At 35.5% G+C, this 11,805-nt stretch overlaps 1 protein-coding gene across 1 annotated transcript in view; it reads left to right on the plus strand.

The window, feature by feature from the left end:
- The window catches only part of frem2 (FRAS1 related extracellular matrix protein 2), a 117,910-nt gene that overhangs the window by 59,504 nt on the left and 46,601 nt on the right, over nt 1-11,805 (plus strand). Inside the window, exon 4 of the mRNA XM_015380350.1 lies at nt 4,030-4,260. Coding sequence (XP_015235836.1) covers nt 4,030-4,260 — 231 coding nt within the window. The remainder of the gene's footprint in view (nt 1-4,029; nt 4,261-11,805) is intronic.

The following is an 11,805-nucleotide window of genomic DNA, read 5'->3' on the forward strand; positions in this document are numbered from 1 at the left end:
TATATATATATATATATATATATATATATGTAATGTATATCATATAAATCCTTTTTTATATATATATATGTAATGTATATCATATAAATCCTTTCTTGGGTACAAAATTCCCCAGCTTGTTGTGGCCTCTTTCATATGGTTCTAGTTAAAGTGATTTACACATCAAGGAACAGCTCATGCTCAAGGAACAGCTCTTAGGGAGTGCACCTTGCAACTCCCAGCACTAAGGAGCTGTAGGTGATCTTATAATGACAAATACTAAGAAAATGTCCTTTCTTGGTCAGGGTTGTTTTGTCAGGAGAAGGATGACTGATTACAACTGGTCATAATGTAGATCATTCCATATTGTTCATTTTCATGCCATCTTTTCCGTAGAACCCTTGGTGTGGCTTTTTTTTTATTTAAAAAAGGTCATGTCATAATATTAGATTACTTTAAAAGACTTTGGTTTCACCATGATGTCCGTTTAAAATGCATTATCAAAAATTCAGTCTGTGTCCTTAAGCAGCCAGGTCACAGGGTGCTGGTGCATACCTCCAATGAAACATGGGGTACATCATGGACAGATGGACAGGTTTTCACCAAACAGCCCAACAGAAAGGATTTTGGAAGGTGGGAGAAAGCTGCAGTACCTGCTTAAAACCCATGCATGCAGGGGGAGAACATGCAAACACCAAGCAGAAGGGCCATCGTGGTTCAAACTATGGAGCTCTTACTACAAGGCAACAGTGATAGGCGAAAATGTTACCCTTTAAATGCGCAAAGCTGGGAGACGCAAAAAAAAGTGATGATTTAATTGCATTGCAATATGCTGATTCCAGATGTAAATATAAGTAAATGTTGCCCTAAATACTAAATACATATAAATGCATACAATACCATGTTACAAATTATTCATTTAATGTCAGTAATATAATCTATTAACAAATATAACAAACATTTGATGTGATAAAGAAATAATGTATCAACATAAACATTGTCATATGTCCAGCATGTGGCTGTAGTTCACGTATAAAACGTAATTGTAATCCTTGTGGGCTATAATAAAAACATACTCGTGATGACCTTGTGAGCTAGAATGTGGCCTTTTAAAAGTGCATCCCTTTCAGAACCTCTTATGTTTATCTGTTATATCATTGTATCTTTCTTTATGAAACATATTCAGTTGTAACATGTTGTTTTTGTGGTTTGAATTTTCATTCATTATTTTTGTCTTCGTTTTGTATGAATTGTACTTGATTTATTGTTTAATGGAACAAAAAAAAATTAATTTAATATCCTGATCCTACTTTATATGCACAAGCAAACAGTATTTTTTGTTTTTATACATAGTTAAAAAAAAACAACCTTTAAAGAGGTGTACTTTTGCCAGGTTAATATGCATCCTCTCTTGTAGGATTTATTCCAGCCTCGTATTCATTGCCAGGTGGGCTGGATGAAGAGATAATTGCATTCCACAGAGAGACGGGAAGCTGTGGGCACTAAACTGCTTTTTTCTGGCTTACCTCCACATGTAAATTACCTTTATCGTGTATATATTTCTCTTTTTATGAAGTGATTAAGCTTACATAGATTAAGAGTTACACATTTAAATGTCTCCATATAAAAGAATGAGGTAAACCTGCAGTTTCACGAGTAGTTTTCAGATTTTTTAGGACCTTTTGTAACTGTAAACTTCTTTGTTTAGACACAAACACAAGGACTTTAAGTCTATGACTATCAGTCAATGAGATCAGAACCTTGGAGGGTATATGTCCTCCTACACCGAGGGATTCTCAGTTTGACCCACAAGCTGTGTCTCTTTCCTCCAGGGAGCTGAGCAAGTGTGAAGCAGACTTTATGATCAGCCTTCCCTCTATAATAAGGCATGTTTCATACAGTGTTTTTTTTATTGTTAGAATAGATTGGGAAAGTAAATGTTTGCTCATTTTGTTTAGTCAAAATAATCCTAATTAGTCTTAAAGTTAGGTGATGGGGTTAAGCTGTTTAATTAGAGCATGTTATTATGGTCAGATTGCTATTGAAAACATAAGGACAATAATTGAAAGCTCTATTGACATGAGGAATCCAAGCCCACTGTTTTTGGTAACGAGCATGGCTAATTATATGCTTAAAACAATGACAGCACCATGATAATGGCTACAGGGACCCTTATACCCTAGTTTGTCAGCATTTTGTTGATGCACAATCTTCCAAATATTGGGTACACCAGTGTTTGAGTCTGCGTTAGTAATTTTGATCCTGTTTGAATCTGAGAAAATGGAAAATATATTTTGAATTTCGAAATAGATTCATGAAATTCTTTCTGTTGTTTGATGTCATTTCAGGCACACTGAAAAAAAGGTTAAATGAATCATCAAAAGCAACGATATTCATCTTAATGATCAGTTTGTGTACATTTCTGACTAGTACTGTAAGAAATTGTAATGAAGTTGAATATAGAAGTCAAATTTTAACAACCTACATGCTGCCAGAGACTCCAAGAACATGCTGGTCTCCTTTCAATTTTATATCTAATCATGCAGTAGTCCTTTGTGTAACATTTTGACCTACATTTTTTGGAGCAAATGGATTTTTTTCCTACTTTATATTGCCAGATATCCTTCTACTACTATCATTAACAGACTATCTGAGTGTTGGCTCACTCTAGTCCTCTTGATATTCGGTTAACAAAGGTTATCTTTTAACTATGTTTAGCTTTTTTGGCCAGAAGCACACAAAAAAAACATCCTCTAACTAGAACAGTAAACACTGACAGAATAACATTACTTTACACCTGGTTGCCAACCATGCCAGATGGATGGCCAATTTATCTACTTGAAAAACAATCAGTTTTAAAGATATTAATGGACGGGGATGGGATGTAAACGTTCAAATGTCCGTGTAATCTGTCAGATTTTTTTTCAGAGTAGCTGCAGGAGCAGAAACTCTTTAAATCCTCTCCAGGAACTTTTAAAACTGCTGCCATTAAGCAAATCAAAATCAAAAGGACCTCCAGAATTGCCTCATGCCTCAAGCTGTTAGTGTTGAATTACTGTCCAGATGAGGCAACATACATAACCGCACTTTACGTGTATCTGTTTTGTGTTTACTATTATCCTTTCATCAGCTTTACCTATTTTTTTCTACTTATCTCTTATACATCCTGGAGATAGAATCTCATTCTGTTACATGCCTTTTTTGTATACAATGCAATGACACTTAAACTGATTTGATTTAAATGAGTGTGACTGTGTTTTGTTCTGTTGCAGCATTTATTTTCGGCTTATATTCTGCATACAGTAATTTATTGTGCTCATGTTCAATATGCATTCAGACCCATCTGCATATGTTTGGCACGTTCTGTTGTTTGCACATGCATTAGAACATCAGAAAAAAGAAAACAAATCCTATCGTCCAGGACTGACAGGCACGAGTATCTGCCTGGTGTGGATACAGTCCTGTTTGCTCCCCTAAGACTTTATAAATGTAAACAATAAACATAAACAGCTCATTTTCAGATATAATGCATTACTTCATAAGGGTATGCCACCTGCTTTCTCTGTTGAATTTAATCTGAAAAGCCTGTGTTACCAGATTGTTAGCTCCCCACTTAGAGTGTGATTTATCAGGCAGCATGAAAGTTAGATATATCACAGTGAAATAGGGTTACATGAAAAGGCTTATTTAAATTAAATAAGGAATATCTGAGGTGAAAATGATGTGACACAGAGATTAGAAAGCTGTTCATGTGCATCAAACCATTCTATTGGAACTAAAAACTCTGCAACGAAGAACAGTTCTTCTATTTAAAATTCAGTCACAAACTTATTTCACACATTCAGCTGTAAATAATCAGCTAAAAAAATACAGACAGCACTAATTTCCTCACCTCTTTCTTAAAGGGTGTGAATTTTTAATCTTTTTTTCATTTCTTTCTTTTTATGCGTGTCAGTCTCCCATTGTCTCTGTCTTCTCTCTAACTTCTCATATTTATGACATGTAATTTCTCCGAATAATCTTTTTTTTTTCCTTTTGTGTCTCCATCAGGCATTGGTACTCAGGATGGTAGTGCAAGAAGAAATGAGGACTTCAAGGGAAGGTCTCAAAGGCAAGTGCAGTTTAACCCAGGACAGACAAGGGCGACGTGGCATGTTCGGATCCTGACAGACGAGAAGTACGAGCAGGCGGAGACCTTCCAGATTTTGCTGTCAGAACCAGTGATGGGAGTGATGGAGTTTCCTGTCTCTGCAACAGTTGAGATCCTAGACCCTGATGATGGTCAGTACTGCTAATGAGCACACTATACCCTACACCAGGGGTGCTCAAGTCCAGTCCTCAAGAGCTACCATCCTGTAACTTTTAGATGCATCTCTTCTATATCACACCTGAATCAAAAGGCTCAATCCCCTCATTTAGCTCAGCAGAGGCATGGTAATGAGCCACTCATTTGATTCAGGTGTGTTAAAAATGGGGTGCATCAAAAAGTTGCAGGATAGTAGCTCTTGAGGACTGGACTTGAGCACCCCTGCCCTACACCATGTCAAATATTTTGGTATGATTTTTTTTTTCTGCAACAGTTGACAAGCAGATTGTCTGATTTTCAGTTTTTGTCCATAGAAACATACAAACAACAGAAAGACGTAAAAAAAAAAAAAAAGAAAACATGATAAATCCACATTCTTTCATCCAGCACTGGCGTACAAGTACTCAACATACTTAAGGAGCCAATACTCATAGTCAAGTCTTACTCAACTACAAGTAAAAGTTCAATAGTCAAACATCTACTCAACTTAAAGTATTTAAGTAGGCCTACTCCCTTTTTAAAATACTCAAAAGTGCATGTATTTAAAAGTACTTTAGTATTCAAAAATACTAATTGCATGTTGTGATGTCAGCAAAATTTCCATACAATATTTGGAGTAATTTTAAAGAACCTTATAACTTTCAAAGGCCACCTGATGTTCTGATACGTAGAACCACCTGCTATAACTTCTACACCACCTGTAAAGAATTCCAGTATAAAAATGCCACTAGAAAAATAAGGACAGCTCTTATGATTGTTATTTATTATTCAAAAACAAACCAAAAAGAAAACAAGAGTGTCTTGATTTTCATACTTTCTCTATGATAAAGAAGTTTAAGGTTGAAACTATTATCACAAAGAAACTGAGAACTCATCCTACTGAACAACTATGCCTCATGGCAACAACTAATACCTTGATAACATTTATAAACTATGAATAATATCTTCCCTGAGCTTCTCACATTTGTGGAATGTCATTAAATCCTTAAAATTGTGGTATACAAATTCAGTCCTAAATTTTCCATGTTGAAACTGCATTTCGAAAAAGAAAAAGAGCAACAATGCATTACAAAGCTAAGCTGAGCTTAAAAGGAACGAGTTACTAGCAGCTTCCTGTAAATGTAGTGGAGTAGAAAGTAGTGTTGCGCCGATGCCATTTTTTGGCCCTGATACTGATACCCGATACCTGGCTGTGCAGTATCAGCTGATACCGATACCATAATAATGTAAAATAATTGCCATCATGGCTTTGTCAAGCTGCTGCCTACGTTTGGGAAGCAGGAAAAAATCTAATACAAAGCAAATCCAGTAGAACTTTTTATTGCCTACCAGGAGTGGGTGACAATAGTTGAATAAACTTATGGCTCTCAAAATGGTATCGGTGCCCTATTTGTTGGTACTCGCCGATACCGACACCACCATTTTAGGGCAGTATCGGGGCCCCGTCCGATACTGGTATCGGTATCGGTGCAACACTAGTAGAAAGTAGTATATTTGATTTTGAAATGTAGGGGGTTGAAAGTTATAAGTGCTGCCCCCCAAAAATTACTTAAGTAAAGTAAAGATACTCAAAAAATGTACTTAAAAACAATAATTGAGTAAATGTACTTTGTTACTTTCCACCACTGTAATGCAGGTTGTTTTATTGCCCCTGTTCAGATATGTTTTTTCTATAATCAAATTCTCTACATTCACATGCTTATCCTCTTGTGCCACAAGTTTGTTTGAAAAAGACCCATCAAATATGTGATTGATAAGCCTTTTTCTTTGTCCGTGAACTGTGAAAGATCACACATCAAATCGTTGTGTTGAAAATCTGTCTTTGACATACAGTATTGAAGCATATGAACCAGAACACTATTAACCATGAAATAATTGTTAAGTTAAAATACATATAACTCTGAAACCGACTTTATAAATAAATTTTATATAAAATAAATTGCTAAATAGATAGATCTTTATCTTTTTTCTTAAAACTGTGTTAGTTTTACATCAGAATTGATGGGAAACACACCTCTTTTTATCTTTGCAAATTGTGAAATCACGTTTTAATTTTGGCAGATGCCAGATGGACCTTTGTCTTCTATCTCACTGATCACATTTTTCCACAATCTTTTTGTTTTAGATGTTAATCTAGATTCTTTTGTAACCTTCCAGGAAAACTAACTGATGCCCTCTTTGAAGGTTTTTTTGTCAGACGGCTACCCGTGTATATATCAGGACATTAAGTATTGATACTTTAGGTTGCTTCTTGCTGTTTAACTGCCTTTTTATATATATATATATATATATATATATATATATATATATATATATATATATATATATATATATATATATATATATATACACACAAAGAGTGAAACTAAAACACAAACAAAATATTGTCAATCACACAGAACTTATCATTTAGCAAGTAGTGCGATTTGTTTTCTCATAGGTGTCCGATTGGCTTGGCTATTTATGTTTTCGTTAAACTTATTTTGTGTTCAGTCACTTTTCTGAATATGTTTTAACAACCTAAAACATTTAAGTTAAACAAGAATATTAAACCAAAAAAAGGAGTGAAAAGTGTAAATCCTACTAATGGTTGGATTTTTACTGCCCTGTAATTTACCGTAACCCTCTCAGCTTCAGCTATTAAAACCATATTTTATACATCTGTAAAAATGCAAAAGAAATTTTTACAGGACTTTATCCTTTCATATATGTGCTGTATGACGGAAGATTATCACCTCAGACTAATACCGTAGTAAGACTAATATGGATAACCCATTTAATCTGTCATATATAGACATATTTCTAACTTCAGGCAGAATAATTTAAGTAAAAAGTAAGAGATTGAATGTTTACAGTGAAAATAATTTATAATTCATTCAGCCACTCAATTCTGCATTCGATTTTTTAACATAGATATATTCGCATATACATTTGTATAAAAAATGTAATAAACACTGAATATTGCTGATATGGAGTGTTGGTGATTTTTCTACTTCAGCATGGAAATGTCATTCTGACATGATATTGGGATGAGAAGCATTTTAGAATGAAGATGCATTTCTTTCCCCAAACTTGAAAATGGTGGTTACTTTCCTAAAAGTAAAAACATTTTTATGAAATAGCAATCAGATCAGCCAACTGACTTCACATGCAGAAAGTTCACATTCTTATTTAAGTTTTATTGCTATTTTTCCTTCCCCAAATTGAAACGTTAATGGAATATTAAGCAGGGCTGTTCTCAATGCTAGATTTAGTTTTTTGTCACTTTTGTTCTTTTGGTATTTGTATGCATTATCCCTCACTCCAGCTCAGCCTCTAAGTAATTAGAAACATAGAACAGTTGCCCTCGTAACTCTCTTTCTCATTTGTCTCCATACTCTCTTGCTTTTAGGCTCTCCCTGCTTCATTTTCCTGCCACCATCCCTCCTCCCCTGTGGGTTAATTATGATGTGTGTGAGTAGGGGTTAGGAGTTGGTTTGTTTTCTGCCATCTCCAGGGATGGTCTAATGTGACAGAGAAGTGTCCCTCTGTAATCTAATGGGCCCAGAGAAGATTTGGCTGTGCCTGTGGCATTAACAGTGTGGTCTTTAATGATGAAACCAGCCCTTGTGTGGTTGGCCTGAAGATTCCTTCCCTAGAGGACATGTCAGCCTGGTTAATTCTGGCTTTAGAGGAGGGAGACGCAAGGCTTTAACTAAAACTATTCCAAGATTTAGGCGAGCAGAGTTTGTTCTTCTAAAGGCACTGAAAAAATCTGTGTGGCTATGCAAATGATCAGAGCTCTTCTATGTTGTTTTATGGTTCTTTACAAAAGTTTGTATATCTATATTTTTTTTTCTATATTTTGATACTTTATAGCCTCAAATGTGATTATATTGGGAATTAATTGAATAACCAAAAGATATTGCGATTGTATGAAATCCTTTGAAGGACAGAATCATGTTTCTATTTAGCTCCCCAAAGTCAAAATATAAGAGGCCCAGTGGGACAAAGTGTGCAATTTCTCTTATGTCTACATAAACCCTTGCTGAAACACAACTATTCATATGCATAAAGACAACCAAACCCTCTCAAAAACATTGAAATGTCTCACATAAACACCATTAAAGTCCTCTACATGTCCCATCAAACTCTTGTTGTTGTAAAACCCTTTTATTACCCCATTCAAAGGTATTGTTTCTCAGATAGTGTACACAGAGGAGGAAATATGTTTAAGTATTAAAATAATTTATTTCAGTTATGTTTAATAAATCATTGGTATAATCACAAATTGCAGAGGAAGATCTCACCTTCTATCAGGCCCTTACATATTCAACCATTTTAGGGGAGACCCCACTGAAAGGCGTGGCCTAGTGATTAGGGCATGCGCTTGGAATCCTGAAGTTCTGAGTTCAAGTCCCACTTCCACAGACTGGCACTCTGGGTGCCTGAGCAAAGACCCTGCTCCCTGGGCACCGCACAATGGCAGCCCACTGCTCCCCACGGGGATGGGTTAAATGCAGAGAGTTAATTTTGTTGCTCTGCACTTGTGATGGTGGAATGACTATAAAAAAAGCTGGGGGGAGTCCCAATCTAGGCCTTCTCACACAACCTACAACATTACATATAACGTGATGCTGGACCTCCTTTGGCCACCATATGTCAGCATAAGAAGTCTTTTACATATATTACAAAACACTCTAAATAAAATATACTATAAAGCTGACCATTTTTATCTAAGTAGATGTATTGTGGTAGTTACTTACAAAAGTAGCTGTGACTACCTCTTTTTGGAATTGCATGGGCCAACAAATTGCAAATTTCATAAAAAACTTCCAAAGATTAGGAAGAAGATTAAAAGCAAATAAAACCCAGCAGCAAAAAGCCAAAATATATTAATCTATACTTTAGATTTTTGATTTTTTTTTATACCAAATGATATTAGATATTCTAAGTGGTGTTCCTGCTGCCTTTCAATATATTATCACTTTTAAAGAACGAGAACCAAAAATAAAATTAAAATGTGGGACCCTTCTGGTTGCACTGAAAGTGAGTAGTTAAAAAATTTGAAAAAAAAAAATCTAATTGCAGTATTTATTAAGGGATTAATAAAAACAATTTACAATTCCTCTTTAATAGTTGAAATTAAAATATGCAATTCAGAAACACTTTTCTATGGAAGCTGAGAGCAGTTGTACTAAACTGTTTTTTTTCTTTGTCTTCTCAAGATAATTATATAACTATCAGTTTTTTGGTTTCCTTTTTCTTTTCAGTCGTTGTCAGGTGGTGGTGGATGATTGGATTGCATGGAATACAGAAGAAACAAATGTGACTGTTTTTAAAGGAAAATTCCGGTCATATTCAGAATTCAAACTTCTGAAAGTACTTTAAATATGAAATTATCACATACTGCTCAATAAATGATAAGTGTTTTTAATTAAGAGTAATTTTCATTTGAATGCGATTTACTGGAGGCATACATGGTTGTCAAAGAACACTACTGCCATCTACTGGTTTGTGATATCACGGTGCGGTATCGGCTCTTGATCAAGTCCCAGTGCTGTATAGGGTTGCCAACTGTCCCTTGAAAAACTGAATCGTTCCGTACTTAGAAATAGAAGTACCTGTCCTGTATTTAGTGGAAAGGGAACGCACTTTTTCCCATGTTACTGTGAGAGTAAAACAATAGTCAGTAAAAAGCTAATGGAAAATGAAGAACAAGGGCATGTTAGATACAAAATTTACGCTAAACTTGTTCCCGGGCCCTGTTCTGCGTTGTGACCGATGAGCTGACAACATATATGTAACGAGCCAGAATACCCTCATCCCATTGGGCGAGCCAAGTGTTGCTCACGGAGAAGATAGTGGGAGACAACAGAGAAGTATGGGGGATGAATGGAGTAATGTAAATGCTGACGCTGCTTTCGGGGGCGATACACCTTCGCATAGCGATGCTCATTCTCCAAAAAAAAAAAAAAATGATACAGAAATATAGGGAGGAATGGGGAAAAACAAATACCCGAATGGAAAAAGTCAGCAACAACGAATAAAAAGCTCACTGCACATATACATCTGATTCAGTGCTGATTTGAATCAAATAGTTTTAAAAAAAAGTCATTTCACACACAAAGGGGGGCTAAAAAAAAAAACAAATACCAAAATTACCATGCCGGGGGGTAAAGGCAATCGGGTGTCCCTTTTTTTTTTTTTTAGGGAGTTGGTAATGCTAGTGCTGTATCTGGTGTTAGTCACAACACGTCATCCAAGTCATCTTGAAAAAATTTTTCTTCGAAATGTTGGCTACATATTACGTGTTTTTCTGTGGCCAGACGTTCAATGACAAATTCTCATCTTCAAGTTGGCAATTCTATGACAAACCCGTCCTTGGAGGATTATGAATTAAAAAGATGAAATAACTAATTGTTTTTTCACTTTTACCCAATGTATTACAACATCCAACTCTCATGCACATGGGCAATGTCAATTTAACTATAGGTCTCGCAAATTTCAATAATGAAGTGGTCTCGAAATCTTAAATAATTGTTGTTGAATGCAGATGTGTATGATAGTTCCCACTGATTTTGCTTTTCGAGTGGGGAGAATGGCCTTCTGCTTACTGCACCATGACGTCACTGCCGGAAGATGCCAGGAGTGAGGTGTTACTATATTTGGGAAAAAATGGCTGCCCCCGGATGAAAATTATGAGTTTTACTTGTTTACTGATTAACGTGAAATTCATTAAATAACCGCAATCTTATTTGGTTTAGGTATAGATAAAGATCCATTGATCATTCATGCCTGACCGGATTTTTCCTTTAATTAAAATCTCTAATCTGGAATCATTTTGGTGGTTAATGCATCTTATACCTGTTACAGGCTTAACACCGGGGCTATTCAGAAAAAACCCTGTGACAGAACACCACCGCTAAGGCATCGGAGGCATAGGTCTAATCGCTTATGAATCAAGAGTGGAAGCAAATCATCAAACCAACAGCGTCGTCTCATTACCTAAAAGTTATACACAGTATTATTTAATGAATTACACATAGGTTGCCATAACTTATACTTATAAATCCTCTCCAGCTGTTGTGGTATTGAAGGATATAATCAGTTTTAACACACACAGGAATTCTAATTGTATGATTTAAATGTTTGATTTGAAAGGGCTTTTTGAAAGGGTTGTTTTAAGAAACTACTTGTTTCTTAAAACAGAAAGTTGTAATCGTTTCCCTGCCAGCTCACAGATCAGCTTCTCTGATTGGTTGACGTGGCACATTGAGCATCAAAAGTTTTATTAACTCCAGGTTTTGCTGCTTGTGAAATTTTGAACATTTGAGCTAAGTTTCTAGGGGAAAATTAAGGCGTACCAAAGCTATACATCCCAAAAACAGGGCATATGATTTTGTGATTTCTTATATTTTTAGGAAAGGGCATACAATGTATACCCCTGTGCATTAATAGCTAAAAGACTGGCTGTAATTAAGGAGAGAGAGAAATTATTTTATTATAAGATAAACATTTGATTTTTAACATTTTGTGCA

Source organism: Cyprinodon variegatus, unplaced genomic scaffold, assembly GCF_000732505.1.
Source record: "Cyprinodon variegatus isolate N-32 unplaced genomic scaffold, C_variegatus-1.0 Scaffold211, whole genome shotgun sequence".
NCBI lineage: Eukaryota > Metazoa > Chordata > Actinopteri > Cyprinodontiformes > Cyprinodontidae > Cyprinodon > Cyprinodon variegatus.